Source organism: Neopsephotus bourkii, unplaced genomic scaffold (genome assembly GCF_033783945.1).
Source record: "Neopsephotus bourkii isolate Nb327-2 ecotype Australia unplaced genomic scaffold, CSIRO-AGI_Nbou_v1 NB_989, whole genome shotgun sequence".
NCBI lineage: Eukaryota > Metazoa > Chordata > Aves > Psittaciformes > Psittacidae > Neopsephotus > Neopsephotus bourkii.
The window spans coordinates 626,003-647,923 of record NW_026901481.1 but is presented as its reverse complement, the minus strand read 5'-3'; the positions used below and the strand labels follow the sequence as shown (position 1 = coordinate 647,923).

The 21,921-nt window shown below is 52.4% G+C and overlaps 2 protein-coding genes across 3 annotated transcripts in view; one reads left to right on the top strand and one right to left on the bottom strand.

Annotated features, from left to right (window-relative positions):
* The window catches only part of COPA (COPI coat complex subunit alpha), a 49,595-nt gene that overhangs the window by 7,990 nt on the left and 19,684 nt on the right, over positions 1-21,921 (top strand). The window contains exons 2-3 of one of the 2 annotated variants that reach the window (XM_061359477.1): positions 21,348-21,391; positions 21,712-21,825. In XM_061359477.1, coding sequence (XP_061215461.1) covers positions 21,352-21,391; positions 21,712-21,825 — 154 coding nt within the window. In that variant the 5' untranslated portion in view covers positions 21,348-21,351. Of the gene's footprint in view, positions 1-21,259; positions 21,392-21,711; positions 21,826-21,921 lie in introns of those variants that run through there. The other variant, XM_061359476.1, reaches the window with a different exon arrangement.
* Positions 8,283-21,204, bottom strand: NCSTN (nicastrin). The gene is made up of 17 exons (XM_061359475.1): positions 21,052-21,204; positions 20,741-20,845; positions 19,305-19,428; positions 18,790-18,908; positions 17,610-17,755; positions 17,274-17,424; positions 16,904-17,013; positions 15,988-16,140; positions 14,523-14,627; positions 14,273-14,350; positions 13,572-13,741; positions 12,297-12,399; positions 11,925-12,020; positions 11,323-11,410; positions 11,038-11,192; positions 10,522-10,734; positions 8,283-8,979 (listed from the first exon to the last, which is right to left on the bottom strand). The coding sequence occupies exons 1-17, from the start codon at positions 21,179-21,181 to the stop codon at positions 8,857-8,859; spliced, it is 2,169 nt and encodes a 722-aa protein (XP_061215459.1). The 5' UTR covers positions 21,182-21,204; the 3' UTR covers positions 8,283-8,856.

Sequence of the window (21,921 nt, the reverse complement as noted above, 5' to 3'; positions counted from 1 at the left end):
GTCCCCCTTCCCCACGTGCTCTCTGGCTTTGTTCCCCCCTAAAAGCCAAATAGCGACAGAAGCTCCTGATCATAATATTGCTCTAATCGAGTCTGTCATAATCGGATCCAATCTAATTATGTCCAGATCCCTCTCTTCTCCTGACTCTCTCTATTGCCTGTCCATCTGTCCCTCTCTTCCCTTCCAGTCTTTGTGTCCATCCATCTGTTATCTGCAGGCCTTTCTCCCTTCCCATCATCTCCCTGGGCCCCTGCCCCATTCACAGCGCGGCCGCCCCGGCCCTTTCCTCCAGCGGCTCCCTCTCCAATCCATCTCTCTTAAAGGCCTCTCCATCAATCCATTTAGCAGCAGCTCCCTGCCTCCTCTGGCCCATCTGCTTTCTCTCTTGCTGCTGGCTGCGGGATGCAGAGATGCTGTTTTGTTTGTCTGTCCATCTTGATTAGCCCCAGCACCTCACTGTTAAAGCTGTGCTGGCACTGGGGAAGGATCACCTGGGTAGCAGAGCGCTGTAGGTAGGTCCTAAGCAGCATCCTCCATCCCTGCCTCACTCTCTACCTCCTCCAAGCAACTGCACCATACACAAGCATTCAGGCTGGACATGAGCAAGGTGTCCCTGCCCATGGCAGGGGGTTGGAACTTGATGATCTTAAGGTCCTTTCCAACCCGAACTATTCTATGATTCTATGAAAGGATGGAGCCCCAGGAGCCCAGGGCTGCACAAGCCCACGTGGGGAAGACCAAGCTTGGATCAGTATCTCCCCAAACTGCTTTCCTCCTCCTCTGGCTGTGGTGCTTCCTCCAGGAATGCAACTGCCCGCACGATGGGCACACGGATGGGCAGACCCGCAGGCACGGTGGTGGTGAGATCTGCCTGATGCTCTCACTGCTATGGAGAGGGGACAAGGTAAAGCAGAGCCAGGCCAGGTAGCTCAGTGGTACCCAGCACGGGAACCGGGTGCCCAGGTACCCATGTGCAGGGGTCAGGGATGGACCCTGGGCACCATCAAGCCTGGCAGTTCCTGCACTCCCTGTTTGTAGCAGCCAGCCCCTGATTCCAAGCACACGTTGGGCTCCGACGCCTGCTGGGCACCAGCCAGGAGCCCTTGCTTGCTGTCCTGAGCTAAGCTGCCCCGCTCCTTCAGCTGGACCTCACTGCTGCTCACGGGTGGGATGCAGAAAGCAGTTGTCAACCATCACGGCAGTGGGATAACCACAGAGTGACCGTGGGCTATTGGATGGAGCACTGCACTAGGACACAGGACTGGAAGCATCCTTTAGACACCAGCATCACACAAAGGCTCCATTAGGTCTGCATCAAGTTTAGTGCTCCACAGACCAAAGACCTGCCAGTCTACATAAGGCAGAGAAGGGGTTCAGGCCCAGGGCCTCCAGGTACAGGGCACACAGAGCTCCGAAGTCTTTATTCAGCACGCAGAGCTCAGAGCCATTTCAAGGCACACAGAGGAGTGGCTCCTGTGGCAGATAACAGGTTCTCTCCGTGTATTTATTTGGGTGTTTAAGCTAAATAATCCATGCCCAAGCATTCTCACTTGTGAGAACAGGGTCTGGTTGCCTGTATGTGCCTTAGAGCAGAGCGTGGAGCAACCCCTCGGTCTCTCTAAAGCCTGAGCTAGATACCAGGTGGGCAACAGCCACCCTGCAACACTGACCCTTAGGGAGAAGCCAAGGGGTGAAGGATGCTCCATGTGGGACGACGTGACTCCAGGCAGCAGCAGCAGCACTGCACAGAGCTCCAGTGCTGGGAACAGGAGAGGCAGCAGAAGCTGGGGAGGAAGGATGCTACATGGGCAGCAAGGATGCTACATGGGCAGCAAGGATGCTACATGGGCAGCAAGGATGCTACATGGGCAGCAAGGATGCTACATGGGCAGCAAGGATGCTACGTGAGCATCAAGGATGCTACATGGGCAGCAAGGATGCTACATGGGCAGCAAGGATGCTACGTAGGCAGCAAGGATGCTACATGGGCAGCAAGGATGCTACATGGGCAGCAAGGATGCTACATGGGCAGCAAGGATGCTACATGGGCAGCAAGGATGCTACGTGAGCATCAAGGATGCTACATGGGCAGCAAGGATGCTACGTGAGCATCAAGGATGCTACATGGGCAGCAAGGATGCTACGTGAGCATCAAGGATGCTACATGGGCAGCAAGGATGCTACATGGGCAGCAAGGATGCTACGTAGGCAGCAAGGATGCTACATGGGCAGCAAGGATGCTACATGGGCAGCAAGGATGCTACATGGGCAGCAAGGATGCTATGTGGGCAGCAAGGATGCTACATGGGCAGCAAGGATGCTACATGGGCAGCAAGGATGCTACATGGGCAGCGAAAGCATCACCTCGAGGAAGGGAAACAGCGACTCTGAGCAGCACAGTGCTACAAACACTGCCCTGCACCGTCCCAGGCTCAGTCCCCAGGTTGAACCAGGCAATTGGAGCTGTTCCTATAGCTCAGCCAACAAACCCTCCTGGCCCTTTGTCTTTATTGGCCTCCAGAATTCAAGCCCTTCACCCCCACCGTGGCCTTCACCCCTATGATAAAACATAGAAACCAAGCATTTCAGACAGCACCGATTTTCCCTTCCTGTCTCCACTGCTTCCTTCTCCCAGGAGCCAGAGAGCCCTGCCTTTGTTCTGGGTATTAATTAACTTTCCTGCCTCTTAATATTCCAAAGCCATAAAGTTCCCAGGGGCTGGGGGGCCGGGCGCTAAGAAAACACCCATTTCCTCTCCTTTCTCCCCGTCCCATTGACTGGCACCCCCATATGTCTCCCCCCTTAGGGCACAAGGGCAGCTGCAAGCCCTCCTCTGCGGGCTCAGCCCCAGCCCTCTGCCTCCCCAGAGGCAGCTCAGTTCAGGGGTCAAGAGAGTCGGTGGCATCTTCCTTTTGTGCAGCGATCCCTGCTCGGGTCGCGTGGGGAGACAGGGGAGGAAACTGATGCCTGCAGATTATTGTGTGTGCACGGAGGGGGGGTCTCAGGGAGATGCCTGGGGGCTCCATGACAGAGACAGCATGTGCCAGCTGCCCAAACCCCCCTGTCTGCGCTCTGATGGAGCCGGAGGTCACAGTATCACACAGTATCACAGTATGTTAGAGATTGGAAGGGACCTCAAAAGCTCATCCAGTCCAATCCCCCTGCCGGAGCAGGAACACCCAGATAAGGTTACACAGGAACGTGTCCAGGCGGGTTTTGAATGTCTCCAGAGAAGGAGACCCCACAACCTCCCTGGGCAGCCTGGTCCAGTGTTCTGTCACCTCACTGAGAAGAAGTTTCTTCTAGTTTAAGTGGAACCTCTTGTGTTCCAGTTTGTACCCATTGCCCCTTGTCCTATCATTGTTTGCCACTGAGAAGAGCCTGGCTCCATCCTCGGGACACTCCCCCTTTATATATTTATATACACTAATAAGGTCACCCCTCAATCTCCTCTTCTCCAAACTGTAGAGACCCAGCTCCCTCAGCCTCTCCTCATAAGGGAGATGCTCCACTCCCTTCATCATCTTAGTTGCCCTGCGCTGGACTCTCGGACTCTCGGGGTAACCTGAGGTCGGGGTAACCCGAGCACTGTCTCAGTGCTGGAGGCATGGGTGGGAGGGAGCTCTGTGGGGTTATCGGTAAGGAGAAGACTTCTCAGGGGGTAAAGGGTGCTTCTGGAAGTGAACCATGGAGGAACGGGGGCAGCGATCCCTGCCTTGGCACGCTGCAGCCAAGAGAGCCAGCAGCAGGTAGGGAAGGACTTCCCTTCAAGCACAACAGCAAAGGTGGTTCCAGTGTCCAGCTGGACCCCTTCCAGGGCTGCCCTCCAGCACCAGGCCCACTGGAGCTGGGCACAGGCACGGAGCTGCTGCCTTTACCTTCAGGAGCAAAACAGCCCAGGGTGCAGGCAGCAAAGCCCTGGGAGCAGCGGCCCCAGCCCTCGCTGGCCTCCAGGGCCTGGTTATGCTCAGGAGCAGCTCAGCAAGACCTGCTGGAAGTTGCATCATTTCCTTCTCCCCTGGCAGCGGGCTGCAGAACTCGCTTCTTCCAGGCTCCATCGCTCGCAGGTGAATTGGCCCTGGGCTGCTCACCCACATTCTGCTTTCCCCCGTGGTTCTCTGGTAACGTGGTGAGGAGAGGAGAGTTTGCAGAGCCCCCATCCCACTAAACCAGCAGCAGAACTGACCTGCTCAACTCCGTGCCTGAAAGATGCCAAGCGCTTGGACAGAACTCATCCAGCATCTATAAGCAGCAGGAAGAACTGGTTAGACCAGGAATGATGTAAAACAACCTCAAAATGTAGTTGTTTTGGAAGAAATTCAACTAGTTGTGCCTTGGAGCAGCAAGCCAAAGTCTTTTAAGAGTCAGAAGAGAGCATTTTCCCAGTGCCTGAACCTGACTGGGATGAACTGGAGTGAGCTTTTGTCTCCTCTGCTGCCTGTGCTGGAGATGGTGACCTCTGCCAGTGGGAGAGGATCTCCAGTGCCTGCAGCAAGGTTTGCCAGGGGAAATCTGTTGAACCCAGACAAGTATCCCCCATGTATTGTTTCCCAGCTGGACCACGTCCTCTTGGACCAGTGATGCTCACTGCATCCCTTCTCTAGGCTAAGGTGCAGGCAGGCTGCAAGCCTCTGCTTCAGAGCCAAGCAGGCACGAAGCTGGAAAGTTCTTTGCTTTCCATATGGTTTGCATAATTTCCCATGCAAACTTTCCTGATTATCAAAGCAAATGGGCTTTGAACAGGGGGAAATTCTCGTGGTCGCGTCAGCCACCGGCTCTGCGCTGTCGCCCAGCGTGACTTAGACTCTGCCCTACCGAGGCAGCACGCATCAAACTACCCACGGCTGCTCCTCAGAACTCACTAATTCCGTTCCTATCACAAAGATAAAAATAGAGCTGCATCTGAGCAACACTCACACCACTTTCCATATTGCCTCACCACCCTCGCAGTAAAGAGCTTCCTTATAGCTAAGCTAAATCCCCCTTTCAGTTTGAACCCGTTACCCCTTGTCCTACTGCTACAGTCCCTAATGAAGAGTCCATCCCCAGCATCCCTATAGGCCCCCTTCAGACACTGGAAGCTGCTCTGAGGTCTCCACGCAGCTTCTCTTCTCCAGGCTGAACAGCCCCAACTTTCTCAGCCTGGCTCCATACAGGAGCTGCTCCAGCCCCTGAGCATCCTCATGGCCTCCTCTGGACCTGCTCCAACAGCTCCATGGCCTTCTTATGTTGAGGACATCAGGGCTGCACACAGTGCTGCAAGTGGGGTCTCAGAAGAGCACAGCAGAGGGGCAGGGTCACCTCCTTCGACCTGCTGTCACACTCCTTTGGATGCAGCCCAGGATATGGTTGGCTTTCTGGGCTGCAAGGTTGGAACTGGATGATCTTAAGGTCCTTTCCAATCCCATCTCTTCTCTGATTCTATGATTAATGTACTGAGAAGACATTTATTCCCCGTGGCTTATTAGCATTAGGGATGCTCTAATTAATGCACAGAATCTCAGGAGTGATGGGGAAAAGTGCATCAGGGGAGTTATCAAGTTTAAGGTTTGCACAGCTGAGGACAGCTGCTGTTACACTGCAGGGGCAGGACCAACTAGATTCCACTCAGCCCCAAACCCAAGGCTCTGTGTTACACAGGAAGGTGCACAAGGCATCAAACCGGTTTCATTTTAAACTGGGAACAGGTATCTTGTGCAGGTAACTGTGCTCAGACTGAAGGCATGGAAAGGATGGCTCAAGAGGGAGCTTTTGAGGGCTAAGACACTAACTCTGGGCTTAAGGCAGCAGCCAGCAGCTCCCTGCGGGGCAGTGATTCAGCAGCTGTACACAAAAGCAGCAAAGGCTTCGCTGGTCCCAGCGGAGGGGAAGGAGCACGCCCCAATCCACTGTCAGCTCTTTGTCTGAAGATCAGGAGCCAGAGTGCCCAAGTGAACAGGTCCCAGAGAGCCCAACTCCTCCCACCTTGCCCCGTTGAGGATGTGGCGAGGGATGCAGGTGAAGGAAAGGCCTTTTTGCACGGTCTTGTTTCCATGTAAAGAAATGGGATCACATTCCCCACGACTCAAACAGCAGCTCCTTTCCCCAGCGTTAGCTTTCCTGTAACAGAACACCCCTGTATGTCAAGCACTGTTCACCTCAAGGTCTCAGAGGCACCCCCTCACCCCTGTGAGGAAGGGCAGCAGCAGGGTCCCTGTCACTGGTAGAAGGGAGGGAGCTGCAGCCCTGGGGAGGACAGGGAAGAGAAACCCAGGGGCTAGGACTCACTCTCAGCTCATTTCCTTCCCAGATGAATCCCACAATCCTGCTTCTTCCCCACCCCCTCCCTCCAACCCTCAGGCCCAGTTCCCCAGGGGAGGAAGGCTCGGATCTGCTCTGCACGGCACAAGCCTCATCATCAAGAGCCAGCTGAGCAAAACGAATCCACTGACCATGGCAAAACGCAGCCAGGAGGGCTGGAAACACCTCTGCCTCCTGCCTCTCCTTCCACCCCCCTGCACAGCAACACTGCTGGCACCAGGAGAGTTCAAGGGACACAACCCCCAGCTCAGGGCACATTCTGGGCTGCCAATCAAAGACTTACAGCGATCTCCAGTGTTGGCAGCAGGAGGGGAAATGTGTCTCTGCTGCAGCGCCTGCCAGCCAGCCCCCTTCGCTTCTCCCCTCCTTGTCAGGCACTGATAGGAGCGTTGCTCATCCTGCTGGCCACAGGGGAGACCTGTTGGCCACCCAAGGCCCAGGCAACGGAGGCAGCTGTTTGCTCTCCTCGCCAGAGAGCGAACAAAAAGCTGGGAACGGAAAATGGGGCTGAGAGTGGTAAAAGGGTTGATTTCTGGTTGTATGGAGGGGAAGAAAGACGCAGAAGCCTCCAGGGGAAAGAAAAAACCAAGGACAGAACCCAGATTTGAGAGATGGGAGAGACAGCAGTATGGGAAAGACAGGGTTTTAATATGAAAGTGATATCAAGAACACTGAGTATACAGAATCATAGCACAGTTTGGGTTGGAAAGGACCATCTTGGGTTGGGCAGGGACATCTCACACTAGACCATGTCACCCAAGACTCTTGTCCAACCTGGCCTTGCACACTGCCAGGGATGGAGCATCTTCTCTGGGCACCCTGAGCCAGCACCTCACCACCCTCACAGTAGAGAACTTCTTGATACCCAACCTGAACTTCCCCTGTTTCAGTTCAACCCAGTATCAACCCCATTTGCTGGTCAGCCATCACCAGTGCCAACATCTCTCCCCACGGCACTGCTCCATGAATGAAGCATTTGCAGTTTGACATGTAAAAAGCCCAACATGAACTTACCTTAGGGAAGGCAAACCATGCTCTACCCAATCCTCTGCCAGCCCACACAGTTGTGAGGTCCTCGTCTCACCCCATGTAATTCCACACACAGAAAGAGCCTACTTGGATCATTTTGGGAAAGGGGTTTTGTTCTGCCAAAGTTGGAATGAGGCCAAAGATCAGGAGTTAGAGGCTATGAAAATCCTTATTGTAAAGACAAGACATCCCCATGTAAATTGAGAGCTCAATTTCTTCACCATCGCTAGGAGAAACTAAATCAGGCACAGAAACATTCCACCATGGATCAGAGGCAGTTTCTTGACAGTGGGATGCACCAGCAAGTGGAAAAAGCCTCCCTTAGGGAAGCACTGAAAGTAGAGGCTCTGAGTGACTTCAGAACTGCAGAGCGCAAGCCTAGCTGACAAAAGACTTGAGCACAATAAGCCCTCCCTATCCTCTAGGGAAGGGAAAGCGAGGTCTGCTTCAGCTCTAGCAGGCTCTGATTTCTGGTATTAATCCCCTCTCTGTTTTCTCCCTCCTGGCTTTGGACAGCAGCACCATCACACCCGGAAATCTGCTGAACAAGTGGATTTTCACACAGGAGAAACAACCAGGAACAGCCAAGTGCCCGGTCAGTCACAGGCACCAGCCCCCAGGGCTCGCTCTTGCTGGGCACTGAGCCCTGGCATCGAAGGAAACAAAGTGTGAGCATCACTAAAACCATGTTTAATATACCAGCAGCAAGGGCCTGACCGAGATCAAGGTACCGTGGTACAAAGTGCTGGCTGGAATGACCAGCAATCCCTGCCTTGGACCACTTACAGTCTAACCAACAGTGAGTTAACATCCTATCGTGTCTTTTGTCCAGCTAGAGAAGGAATTCCAAGTTTCCCCATAATTCCCAACCCAAATGAGACAAAGCTCTGAGACCATACTCCAACATCCAGTGGTTCTGGTGCTTTGGCAACCAAGGCAAACCAGGCAATGGGTTAACTTTGTAAGTGGAGATTTTTTTTTAATTAAATGGAACTATTTATATATGTACAAAGCCCAGAAAATATTGCACCATCTAAAAAAAAAGGACATTTTACATCTAATCGTCTGTTTAACACACCTTGCCCTCCCTGCATTGGAACATACACAGGTTCACAGCAACGCCTGGGACACGAACAGGCAACACGTGCCACCACGGAAACCCACTGCCCCACACACATCCCAGAGAAAACATCTTCTCCCTTTCCCCCTGGCCTTCGTTTAGGGAACACCTCCATCCCCTCTCATTGCACTGGCACAGCACCAATCCTCTCACGTTGCTCAGAAGCAAAGACCAATTCAAAAGAAAGGCTTTGGGAACTCCTCAGTCCCAGTTTCTTTAGGGCTTGGTCGACATGGTTTTCTGGGAAAGTCTCTCATGTTTTCAGGGCTCAGCCCCCAGAACCCGAGCATGGAAGCTCTGGAGAGAGCCATCTGCATCCCTATCCGGAGACAGGGGCATTCCAGTGTAGTTTTATCTTTGACAATTGTAATCCAAGGGCTAAGACTTCTCAAGCCCAGAGAGCATCTTCAGTAAGCCACAGCCCCAGGGTCCCGGGGGATGCTGAACAGTACATCCGCTTTGGCGTTGATGAAATAGGTGGCCAGGAGAGAGAAGACCAGAATGGCAATGCCCACAACCAAAGTGATTATCTAGGAAAGGAGGAGAAACACTCACTCAGCACTGTTGTTACAGACACAGCCCTGCAGCACCTCCCAGAATCTGCCTTGAATCGCAGAATGGTTCGGGTTGGAGAGGACATTAAAATCATCCAGTGCCAATCCCCTGCCATGGGAAGGGATGCCTCACACCAGACCACGTCACCCAAGGCTCTGCTCAACCTGGCCTTGCACATTGCCAGGGATGGAGCATTTACCACTTCTTCAGGCAAGCTGTTCCAGTGCCTCACCACCCTCGCAGTAAAGAACTTCTTCCTTATGTCTAACCTGAACTTCCCCTGTTTCAGTTTAAATCCATCCCCCCTTGTCCTATTGCCACAGTCCCTGATGAATGAGGGGCTCTATCAGAAAGCGACAGACACCAGCCCACCTCTGAGGCACTACGACATGGAGGTGAGAAGATGCTCCAGGACCTTACAGCCTTAGATGAGAGCAGCTGCCAGGCAGGATCAGGTCAGGTTTGCTGTGGTTACAACCACTGCACACAAACTGATGCTCAAGAGAAAAGGTTAGAAAGTTCTATTATGGAATACAGAACCATGGAATGGTTTGGGTTGGAAGGGACCTTAAAGCTCACTCACCCCCTCCCACAGGAAGGAACACCTTCCACTAGACCAAGCTGCTCCAAGCCCCATCCAGCCTGGCTTTGAACACTGCCAGGGATGGGGATGTCTCAGAACAGCCCCCCCAGAGCAGTCACCACAACTCTCTCAGTACATCTCCTATGAGGTCAACACTTTGGGAATGGTCAGGCTCAAACTGCACCTCCAGGGCACCAGTGTCTGCTGCATTCAAAAGGCCCAGTGCCACAGAACTAAATTGCTCAGATTTCAAATAATCACCTGAGAGGTGCAACAACTGCCTGGGCTTGCATGGCCTTTGGGTGGCTTACTGCTAGGCCACGATGATGCCATCCTGTGCACTCCTGAGTCTGTCCTCACAGCCTGACATCATTAACAGCCAACCAGAAGGCATCAAAACAGGCATAGTGTCCCAGGGTGACTGCACGCTTAACCCTTATTCTGCTGGCACTGAAGCCACATCACACCCAGCTAAGGGCTGCTCAGAACCCTTTGTTTGTGAAGGTTATTAAAGACTTACTTCCCTGCTGGTAAGACGGGATTCAAAGGGCAGGAAGGAAAATCTGGGTCATGGATCAGGCAAAACAACAGCCAGGTTCACTGGCTTGACTCCCTGTGCTTGGAGAAGGGGTTAAGACTCCTGTGCCGCTACCTTTGATTCACAGAGCTCAGCCTGCTCATGGGACTCTTGATTATTCTGCACAGTCTCAGTCCCAGCAACTGTTATTAACCCACAAATAGCCAGAGGTGGAAGGGTGATCACCAGTGATGCTCTTGGTCACCTCCTTTTCCAGGATCAAAGCCTGTTCTTAACAGAGGAGCTCCCACAAGATCTCAGAACAAACTGAGCTGTTTCCCCAGCAGTCAGGAGGTGCTATTCAAAGCCAGTCAGATCTTTCCCTCTACTTTCTTCTCCAGACATGTACGAACTCACCTCTAGCTCCCTGCTGGCAACCAGGAATATTCGGGCCCGGATTTCTTTCCACCGACTCTCTGTCCATGTGGAATACTCTGTAGATCCCCACTGCCTCAGCTCAAAGGCAGGAGAGAGCGCTTTGCTGAGGTGAACAGTTGACCGAACGCAGTAGGGGACTCGGGATGTCGAGTTGGGATCCAGGGAACCCTGCACCCAGGCATAGTCATACATCTGCAATAAAAACAGAGAGTAAGAGACAGGAAAGAGCCACCATGTAAGCCCTGTCCCCTCGTCCTGGAACCTCACCTGTGTCTCTGGGGAGAGACAAAGAGACTTTCCTGCCTGTTCTCACTGTAAGGGGATCCTTTGGCCTCCTCTTCCTCTGCCCCTGGGCATTAAGATGCCTCCCTGTTGGGAGTTTCCCACTTCTCCCACGTTATTACCAGTAACAGAAAACATCCCTAAGCAGCTTTCCTCAAAGGCAGAAACCCCCAAAGCCTGGCTGTCACCAGTGTCACTCTAATGGCTACTTACTTCTGTCTCGCTGTTGGGTGATTTTTCAGGGTTCAAGCACTCCTCCTTAGTGAAGTTAACAACAGTGCCCGTGAGGTTGGCCAGGACATACTGCACAAGGTAGGTAGTGTTCACAGGGCTGGAAACAGCCACATAGTGCTGGGGAACCTCATCACCTGCAGCAGCCAGAGAAGAGGGAATGGCAGGGAGAAGGCCAGAAGCAGACAATGTGGCACTTTAGAAAGCTGCCAGGTAACATATGGGGTCAAACCCAGCCCCTGTTCTTCTGTCCTGTGTTGCTCTTACCCAGAATTCCTTTTAAGTCTGGTTTAATGATGGACTGAAACCAGGAATTGTTCATTTTAATCAGAAAGCCATACAGCATTCGAGAGACCTGGGAAGAGATGGACATTACTTTATACAAAGAGGAAAGAAAACAGCATCCCAACAGTTCTATTTCTCAAGATTATTTGGCTCACGGATGTTTCCCACTACAGGGCCCAAGAGCACAGCAAAGGAGAAGCTGTATGTCACAACTGTACATAATTCCATATAAGCGATGAAAATTGGGTCTGATTCCAGCTCCACCAACTCCTGAGTTGACCCCTGTGGCACACACTGCCATTTCCCCTCAGCTTATTCTTCTGTTCTGTGCGACAAGGATAAAGGAGCTCTGTTTTGTAGAGGGCTCCTGAAGCTTAATGCCTGGCCTGAGATCAGGTGAGGAAGCAGAGAAGGGTGAAAGGGTTTTCACTCAGCTGTGGTGAGGAAAGAGCAAAAGGGGGAGGTAAAGCCCTCCCTGAGGCAGACAGGACAGCGTGCTGTGTAAACACATCTAAACAGAGACAGAAGGGAAGTACGTGAGGGCTCATCAGAGATGCCAGGGACTCAATCCCATCTGCTCGTACCGTTCTTGGATCTGCCTGAATAGCAGAGGTGTTGTTGGCTCCCCCTGCAAGGCGGTAGAGAGCACGGGCGACCACTGTGGCAACTTCTGCCAGGGACTGCAAAGGAAGAGTGCTCTCTGTTAATCAAGACAGGCAGATCCAGCAAAACAAGCAGGAGAGCAAGCCAAGATCTACACATCCATCAAAACCCTCACGTCGTGCTAGCATTTGAGTAGCTATTGCCTTTGTCACTGTACAAAGCACTCCCCACCTTCTTTCTGCCCTTTTTGGCAACAGCTTTCCCCCTCTGCTCATGAGCTTGCTTCTATCCACCCCTATGCAAAGCCCCCCCTGCCCCAGGTACAGCAGCTAAAGAAAAGGGGCAGCAGGAACCTTGGCTGTGTCCGTGACGTACTGCAAGGTCTCCTCGGGGCTAAGCCCCTCGGGGTACTGCATCCCGATGTTCTCTGGAGTGTCGAACATGCTCTGGTAGTATCTGCAAAGAAGAAGGCAAACAGAGGCTGGGGAGGGGCAGGAAGAAAGCACGGGGCATGGAATTCAATTGAGAGTGTGCCTAAACCAAACAGTGGGAGCAGTCTCCTGGGAGCGCAGAGACAGCCCTGCCAAAGCACTGCCCCGCCACACGCTCCTTAAAGCATTTAATGAGGCTTTATAATGAACTTGGCCCTTCCACAGCTTCTCCCATCTGAGGATCTCCAAGCAATTTCCAGGCTCTGATTAGCTTTCAGGTGGGCGACAGCCCAAGCTATTAAATGGGTAGAGAAACTGAGGCAAGGCCAGCCCGTGCACAAGGGCTCCTGGGAGAAGGGCTTTTGCTGCAAGTCGTGCCAGTGGATTTTAATTCCCTATCTTGAAGGCAGGGAGGAATTCCAAGTGAGCTCCGAGAGAGATTTCCACCAAGGCACACGCAGCTGAACTGGGAATTGGGCTAAAAACCCAGCACATGGTCTACGCGCCCGACATCCCCAGTCTACACACAGGTCCCACAGCAGCAAGCTGTGCTTTCCTCCAGCTTAGGTTTTCTTATCCCTTTAAAGCAGTGCAGATTTAGAGGTGAAAGGGAAGCTATTTCCCCCTTGATTGCTACAGAGAGTCTCAGAAACAGCAGGGAAGGAGAGAAAATGAAGGGAAAGGGGCAATTTGGAGAGTGTAGGGAAGAGGAATGAGGAATATTTCTGTCTTCTACCCCACATTTCCACTCCAAAGTCGAAGCGGAGCAGGGGGTCTCCAAGCAGCACACCATAGTAGGGTCATGTGGGGTGAATGCAAGTGCTCTTTCCAATGCCTGGGGCTTTTTGCCATTGCAAATAGAAAGCTGTATTAAAAACAACAAAAAAAAGGCAGCTAGCTGCTGGAAGAACAGATGAGGCTTAGGCACGCTCAGTTGCCATTTGCTCACCTTTGGCTTCCAGCCAGCTGTGGGGAACATTTTCTGTACAAAACTGGATTTCTTTCGCTTGTCAGAATAATTATGTCGTGCTTGTTCAATGACATGGCACATGTCTGCTCCTCTGCTCCCCCTGTGCTGCTCCACATGTATGTTGGGGAGCACACATGTATGTTACAGGAGCTCAGGTGCCCTCTGCTGGCACCACTGCCTTTGGCCAGAGGCCAGTCTGGACCTGCTGAGCCTGGAGAAGCCAGTACCTGTTCTGGAAGGCGGTTCTGTGGTCAGTCAGGACTACTCCAGGGATGTGCCGGGCTCGAAGGAAGCGCTGGAAGGAGGATGGGGGAAGAGGCTGCGAGAATCCGGCTTCCTGCAGAGTCACGTTGGCTCCCAGGCTGCTGCTCCCCAGGATATCCAGCAGGTTTCTAACCTGAAAGAAACCAGCGCTGTTCTGCTGCCCTTTTGGATGTTATTTCCCTGGAAAGGTTAATATCCCAGAATCATGGAATGGTTTGGGTTGCTCCAAGCCCTGTCCAACCTGGCCTTGAACACTGCCAGGGCTGGGACAGTCTCAGTTTCTCTGGGCAACCTATGCCAGCACCTCAGCATCCTCACAGGGAAGAACTTGTGCCTAAGAGCTCATCTCAGTATCCCCTCTGGCAGGCTAAAGCCATTCATTCCCCCTTGGCCTGTCCCTACAAGCCCTTGTCCCAAGCCCCTCTCCAGGTTTCCTGCAGCCCCTTTAGGCACTGGAGCTGCTCTAAGATCTCCCCTTCAGGAGCCTTCTCTTCTCCAGGCTGACCCAGCCCAGCTCTCTCAGCCTGGCTTCAGGGCAGAGCTGCTCCAGCCTCCGCAGCACCTCCATGGCCTCCCTGGACTCACTCCAGCAGGTCCACAAAGATCCACATCCTGATTATCTGCAGTGTGCTAAAGATCAACCACACAGATTGCTTTCTATTACCTGTACATCAACAGATTCGTTCATCCGAGAGACCGGGTCTGTGTGCATCCATAGAACCGAGTCATTCCTCAGAGCCACCTTCAAGAAAACAAAACCACCATAAGTATATGGCTGAACATCAGTGAGTCTTGCAGAGGAGGCAAGTTCAGTCCAGGGAAAAATGAAACCAGTAAAAAGCTGGCTGGGAAAAGCCCAGCTCAATTATCACAGAGAAACAGGGAATTAAAAGGTCCCCTGAGTTATCCCACACCTGATTCAACTCCACAAATGAATGAATGTTGTCCAAGCGGAGAGGAAACTTGTCTTTTTCCATATCATACACCATTCGTGAGCTGCCAATGTAATCAAAGGTCTCCTGCAACAGAAAAGAAAATCCAGCCACATAGGAATCACCTGGATATGTGCCTGGGGCAACTACCAGCAATATCTGAGAGGCTGAGGTGGACCAAACCCAAGAGCTGGAGGGGCAACTACTGCCCCAAGGGTTTCTGAAGGTTCACATAGCCTGCAACACGATGGAAAACCAAAGTAAATATTCCATTGTGCCTGGCTCCAAAGACAAAGGTGTTGTAGGAAGGGATGGAGCAAAGGACAAAAAGGCAGGCATTGAGCAAAAAAACCCAGGGGACAGCTACTGAATTCCACAAAGTTGGTCAGAGTTAAGTGAGCACCGACATCTAGTGAGATACTGTTACTGTGAGTAACAGCAGAGGCATTAACATAGCCTTTACTCTGGCATAAGCCATCCTCTTTGGTTTTTAGTAAGGAGTACAGCAAGTCAAGGAAAAAGGGAATTCTCCATTCCAGGAACTACACATTTTCCTGAAAGGGGGGTGTCTGTTTTCCCTAAAAGAATAAGGAAGTAAAGGCTGGACGAGTTTGTCAAGGGAGCTGTAAGGAGCTGGGGAAGAATAGGTGCCCTTAAGAAGAGAATCCCCGTGCCAAAAGCAGACAGTTAAGTCAGAGGCAGCCACGAGACTTTCCTCTTGACTCATTTACAGTCAAGTCTTCTCATCCCTCCTCCTTTCTGGGAGCAGGACAGAGAATGTCCATCCCTTCTGTCTGCTGGGTCTCCCCCAGAGCAATCCCGACCATGCATGTACTGAGGAGGGTGAATGAAGGGAATCACATGGCCACAGCATGGGGCTGGGGGAGCCAGTTTCACAAAGCGGCACAAAAGAAGCCATCAGTGTGTAGATGCCTTGAGGGGAACATCAGCTGTTGGCCATCAGTCCCTCCTCCACACGCTTGTTCTGCTTTTCCACAGCTGCCAACTCCAATGCTGGGCTCTCAGAAATGAGCTGCATTTTGCTGTTGTCAACACATATATTTTTAATCTAGCCCTTTTCTGGGCTTCATTTCAGAATTCAAAGCCTGGCCACTGCAGTTCATCCCTAATGGGGGTGAGGCAGAGAGCAAGCACACAGAGAGGCACACTGGCTGGAGGCATGAGGAAAGCAAAGTTTGAGTCATTCATCCAACATGAACCGTGGGGCAGAATATGGGTTGTCCCCAGTGGAAGCTCCATCTGCTGTTGTTATCCCAGTGCAATTAAGATCCCGTTCTCACTGGGGGAGCAGAGAGAAGCAACGGTGTGGGGATGCAGACAAATGACTCTGTACAAAGAGTAGGGAAAAAGTTCATTTGCAGGGAGCCAAGGGCTGATTTGATCTCTTGGAACAAGCCAAATGGTGGAGCGATGCCACAGCTCTTACCCCTTGGAAGAAGGTGAACATTATATTCCTTTGCAGCAAATGAACATCTGATGCCTTGTGAATGGCTTCAGCAGCAGCCAAGTGGGTCACAAAAGAAGAGACAGCACTCTCTGCCCCGGGTGCAATGTTCCAGAAGAAGGAATGGCTGTCAATCTGGAAGCACGGACAGGAGGTGTAAGAAATGTGCACAGAGAGAGAGGAATAGAGCATTGGAGAGCAAATCTATCACCTCACCCCTATCCACCTCATCCTACTGATAAAGGAAGAACCAAAGCACCCTGTAACTTAAAATACCAACAGCATTGCTGTGGCAGACCTGAGGCCTCGGAGCCCTGTCCAGAAACAGAGATTAGTGAGTGTGGTGTGATTTTAATGCCAAAATCCCTCTTCAGCATGAGGCTCTGAGACAAGGACAAAAGGGATCTGGAACTGGAGCTTGGAAAGTGACTGTAAACCAACTGCTAGATGGGGAAGTGAACTTCATTCTCAGCTCTGACACTGACTCACTGCCTGACACACAACAAAGTCTCCATGTGATTCAGTCTCCCCCCCCCACAAAATGCCAGTGAGCCAACTACGCTCTTTGTGACACTTTATAAGGGTGTGAAATATCTTAGGAAAGCCCAACAGACATGTTACTTCTACTTGTCCCATCACTGAAGGAAATGCTGAGAAAAGCCTCTCATGAAACAGAAGCAAAATGCAGATGTCCTTCTGCTGCAACACAAAATTAGGTAAACCCACCAACTAAAAGGCTTGTACTTGCAGAAACCCAATAGCCAGTGAGGTCTACAAGGTTTGGAACGTGGGAAGGAATGAAACTATGTCAGAGAAGTGTATTCCCATGAGACTCAAAGCCCCCATCTTCCCAGAATCCTATTCCATGTTCTACAGAGCAGGATCAGGAGGTACCTACTCGTGTGGCGACAATAATAACTTCCTTCTCAGGATCGACTTTCCCAGAGGAATTAATAGGCTGCAAGGTGCTCCACACGTTGTAATCAAGGAGGGGATCACAGACAATCTCTAGGAAACAGGAAAAATCATTGTCTGAGTTGAGATTCCAGCACTGACAAATGGGAACTGAGCTTTCTGGTCAGCTCAGTGGAACTGTGAGCTTCTGCTTCACAGGGGTGAAGTCCTGGCCCCAGGAAAGTCACTGCCAGGGGAAAGGATTGCAGTGCACGTACACACTCCCAAATTTCCTTTCTTTTACACAGCTGTATTCCCCTGGGACTCTTCCCACCACTCTTATGGGGCTGACAAGGGAAAAGGAATGTGCTCACCTGGATTAATGCTGAAGGTGCTTTGGAGGGAGCTGCGTCTCATGCAGGTGACAGTGCTGGTGACAGCATGCATGTGGGAGAACAGCTGCATGGCACACAGAGGGTACTCGGGGCCAGATCCATCACGAGGGACGTTATGGTCTTGATAACACTGGATGGAAACAAAAATCATTCCAAAGTTAACCTCTCTGTAATAGCACTGTGTCCTGAATATAAAATCAGATGTCTTTTTACTCTGCATTTCAACATCTAAGCTGAGAGAAAGCCAAACTTTGTGCCCCCTTTCCTAAGCTGTGCAGCAGTTTTCCCCTCCTGCTCGCTGAGGAAGTGCAGTACCTGCTTAATAACTTGTGTCTCATTGGCATCTTCGAGGAGAAAAATAGGGAAGTCAAAATCCTCATATGAAAGCCCACTCCCCACAGGATTCCACACGGTCTTATTGCAGTGTGCAAACTGAGGGCCATAATCTTTGGAATAGACACCTGGAAACAGAAAAGAAATGGGCAAACCTGAGGCTGCAAGAGCATAACAGACTGCAGGAGAAGTAGGGCCTGCTGAGAAAATAGCAGCACATCCAGAATGAGCAGCATTATGGGCTGAGGAACCAGCTGATAAAAGCTTGGAGAGATGGAGCTGGTCACTGCATGTGGCCGAGTGGCAGACAGAGAGGATGAGGAACGTGCATGCTCAGAGCCATCCCATGCCAGGAGGCTGGCAGGAGAACTCAGAGAGCATTTATCACCTGCTGAGAGAGTGGAGGAAGCACACAGAGAAACATTCTACTTCAAAAGGAGGAACATACAAACCCACAGTTTCTGGGCTCATTGTGTGCTGGAAGAAACCCTGAGGCAGCTGTAAATGTGCCTATCACATTAACACCTAGATATGGTACAGGACAAATGCCAGCACACCAAACTCCTCTCACAGGAGGGGACAGGGCATCCTGTGCAGCAGAAAGCTGTATGTAAACTACAGAAGGTGGAGAAATTTCTCCCCTCAAAGTGCAAAATAAAGAGCATATCAGCTGCATGAAGAAATAGTGAAATGAAAACCTAAGTGAGGGCACAGAAGGAATGAACACCTAAGCGAGGGCACAGGGGGAATGAAAACCCAAGTGAAAGCACAGGGGGAATTCAGAGGAGCACGATGTCATTTTAAAAAGCAGGGATTGGCCAGGACAGAGAGGTTCATGCACACTCTACACAGTCTATGCCAACACAAGATGCTTTAATGATCACATGTGGACAAAGGACAAGTTTCATGTGTTAAAAACAAAGTTACCACAACCCATGGTCAGGTTTAACATTTGTCTGTCTTCTCTTAAACTGCTGTCCCAGCCCTTGTTGGGAAATGATTAAATTACACCAGCTGCTTTGAAAGAACATAGTGAGCCTGTTCTCTTAAACACCATTTTGACATTGACATATAGCTGCAATTTCAGCTATCCTTTGCACCTCTTGGCAAAAACACCAGTTCTCTGCCTCCCAACAAGGATAAAGACTTAACATTTCCTTACCAAACCCATCATTGGGACACTTCAAACCAGGAGAGAATCCCTGGGGAGAGCTTGGCTTGGCAATGGCCACAGCAAGGCCAGACACTCGTGAGGTTCCCTTCAGCTGCTGCATTACCCTCCTGGAAGAGAGAAGATAACACTGAAATGATGAAGTCAGTGATGAATTCTGCACCAAGCACAGAAGTTGAGCCCCTTCTTTCCTGCTCTGCCCAGAAGAGATGGGACCAGTCTTACTGTTCAATGAACTTTTGTAACTGCTACAGTGATGAATGTGGCATAAGAACTGACACAGAGCAGAGCTCTAACAGCAAAGCAGTCTGGTTAAGGAGAAATCAATTCAGGCACTAAACCACAGTAAACCCACAAATGTGTCATTGTCACAACACTGCAATCCATGAGGGCTGATTCTGCCATCTATCCCTTGAAAAATGATGTTTCCATCACCACAACAGGGACCCACGTTGCTCCTGTGGGCTCCCATCACCCTGGGAGGATAAAAACTGACAATGACCAACCTGTTGAAGAGGCTCCCATCCAGCAGGACCATGTAGGGTGGGTGTGGGCCATCAGCCAGCACCCAGTTCAGGTCCTCCTCTTTCTCCACCAGATGGATCACCCCAGTGTCTCCACTGATGGAGGCTGTGGGAAGAGAGTGTGCCCTTTATGTCTCGCAGTGATCTGCCTCATTCCCACCCCAAGGCACAATGGAAGAGCAGGGCAGTGTGCCAGTAAGGGCTTTAGGGAAGGAGAGCTCATGGAGTTACAGGGCTGGAGCAAGCAGCTTGGTGAAGAGGCACTACGTGGCTAGAGCAGGCCAGAAAAAGGAACAGTGGCTTTTAGCAGGGAACTCAAAATAGCTGAACACATAGATTAAGAAATAAACACTCCTGGGGTGGAAGCATCTCTTGGTTAAGCACGTTCAAAGACCTCCATTTAGTTGCTAAATAAGCAACTAGAAGTCTCTTGTGACTGAAAAGAATAAGGAAGGAGAGGAGGAAACTGAGGCCCTGAGACAGAAAGGCACCTGCCTCAATGACCACAGGCACAGAAGTAGTTTAGTGCTGCCCCCAGCAAAGAGTAAAGACAGTAAATCATAGCTCAGCATGAGTTAAGACTGGGACAGCAAAGGGGACTAACACCAAAGGAGGTCTTGTGATTCCACCCTGCTTGTGATTCCACCCTGGGCCAAAGGAACTGGATGCCTGACAAAGTGCTTTATAAGAAGCTAGTAATAAACCCAAGCATTCTGCTCCCCAACACTCAGTAAGCAGGAAGGCAGGGCTGTGTATGGCTGTCTGCCCAAATACTGAGCTCACACATAGAGTGGAAGAGAACACAGAGAACCTTGTACCCTGGTTATCTACAGACCAAGTGCTGCCCTTTAGTGGCAGCTGAGAACCTCTGCTGCAGGGAGTGGCTCACTGTGGAAGCAAAACTGAATGGAGAAGGAGCAAAACACGGACTCACAGTAAAATCAGCCAATACTGCTTGAATGGGGTTCCCTTATCGATCTTTCCATTGTAAGTCATGCTCTCCTGCCTTCCCCATTCCAATATGGCAAAATCCCCCTTACAGTGTTAACAGCACTGCACCAGCAGCTCTGCCAAACCCCCTTCAGATGCTACCTTGTCACTCCTTCACTCTCTGCTCCTTCACTCTTGTCCCCTGCTAACCCTTCATGCACTTTGCAGCGCTCACAGCTTTGCCCTGTACGCCTGGAAGCATTGGTTTGGCTCAAACCTCTGCTCTCCACCTTAGCAGGGATTCTGGAGGCCTCTTTTAAGGTCTCCACTCCTCAGCTTAGCAGAAACAAGTCTGTAGCCAGCAACACAAGAGCAGGATTGGAAAAGAAGGCAAACAGTGAAGAAAACAAGGGCAACACTGACGCAGGCAAGGCCAAGAGCTGCCTCACACCCCAGGCGCAGCTCGGGGGCCCCGCTGCTGTACTCACACTGGCAGCCGATCTGGTGGGTGGCGTTCAGGAGGCGGACGCACGGTGCCGTTTTGTTCAGGGGGATGTAGATCTTCCTCTCCACAGAGTTCCCCTGGCAGGAACCTGCGGGGAAAGCCCAGCCCCGCCTCAGAGGGGGACAAAGCAGCGGCTCCCGCACCTCAAAGCGCTCTCCCTGACTCGGAAAATGGAACGCGAGCCCCTCCCCAGCTCGGAGGGGAACAGGCGAGGGCGCCGCCGCCTCACAGGGGGCCAGGCCCGGCCCTCGCTGCCTCCCCCTCAGCCGCAGCCCCGCTCGCATCAAACCTCACCCGCTGCCAGCATGGCCACGAGCAGCCCCCGGAGCAGCCTCCACCAGGTCGGGAGCGGGGCCCAGCAGCCCCCCGCCGCGGCCGCCATCGCCGATCCCCCCCACGCTCTCCCCGCCGCCTCCACCGCCATATTCCCGGCCTTTCCGCTTCCTCCACTGCCGCCGCCACCACCGGAAGCCGCTCTGTACCAGCGGGAGGACTCGGGCTCTATGGTCGCGGAGGTGACGGAAGCGGAAGTCAGCAGGGCCGCTTCCGGGACGCCGACGTGGAGGGGGCGGGGCGGCGGACGTGTCCGCGGCGATGCTGACCAAGTTCGAGACGAAGTCGGCCCGGGTGAAGGGTAACGGCAATGGCGGAGCCGGGCCCGGACTCTCTGGGACATGGGGAGCTGAGGGGAGGGTTGTGCCGGGGGCTTCTGTCCCGCTGGGGCGCTGGGCGGGGAGGGTCTGTGGCTCCGGGCCTGCTCCGGTTCTCCGGGCCTGCTCCGGTTCTCCGGGCCTGCTCCGGTTCTCCGGGCCTGCTCCGGTTCTCCGGGCCTGCTCCGGTTCTCCGGGCCTGCTCCGGGTCTCCGGGCCTGCTCCGGGTCTCCGGGCCTGCTCCGGGTCTCCGGGCCTGCTCCGGGTCTCCGGGCTCCCGTCACGCCTGTGTGTGCCTCGGCAGGGCTCAGCTTCCACCCCAAGCGGCCCTGGATCCTCACCAGCCTGCATAATGGCGTTATCCAGCTGTGGGACTACCGGATGTGCACCCTCATTGACAAGTTCGACGAACACGATGGTAGGCGGGCAGCGGGCAGCGGCTGGGACCTGCGTGTGGGGGAAAAGTGGGGTGAGAGGGGAGGCTCTGTTGGGGTGGCCTTGAGGCCTCTGCTTG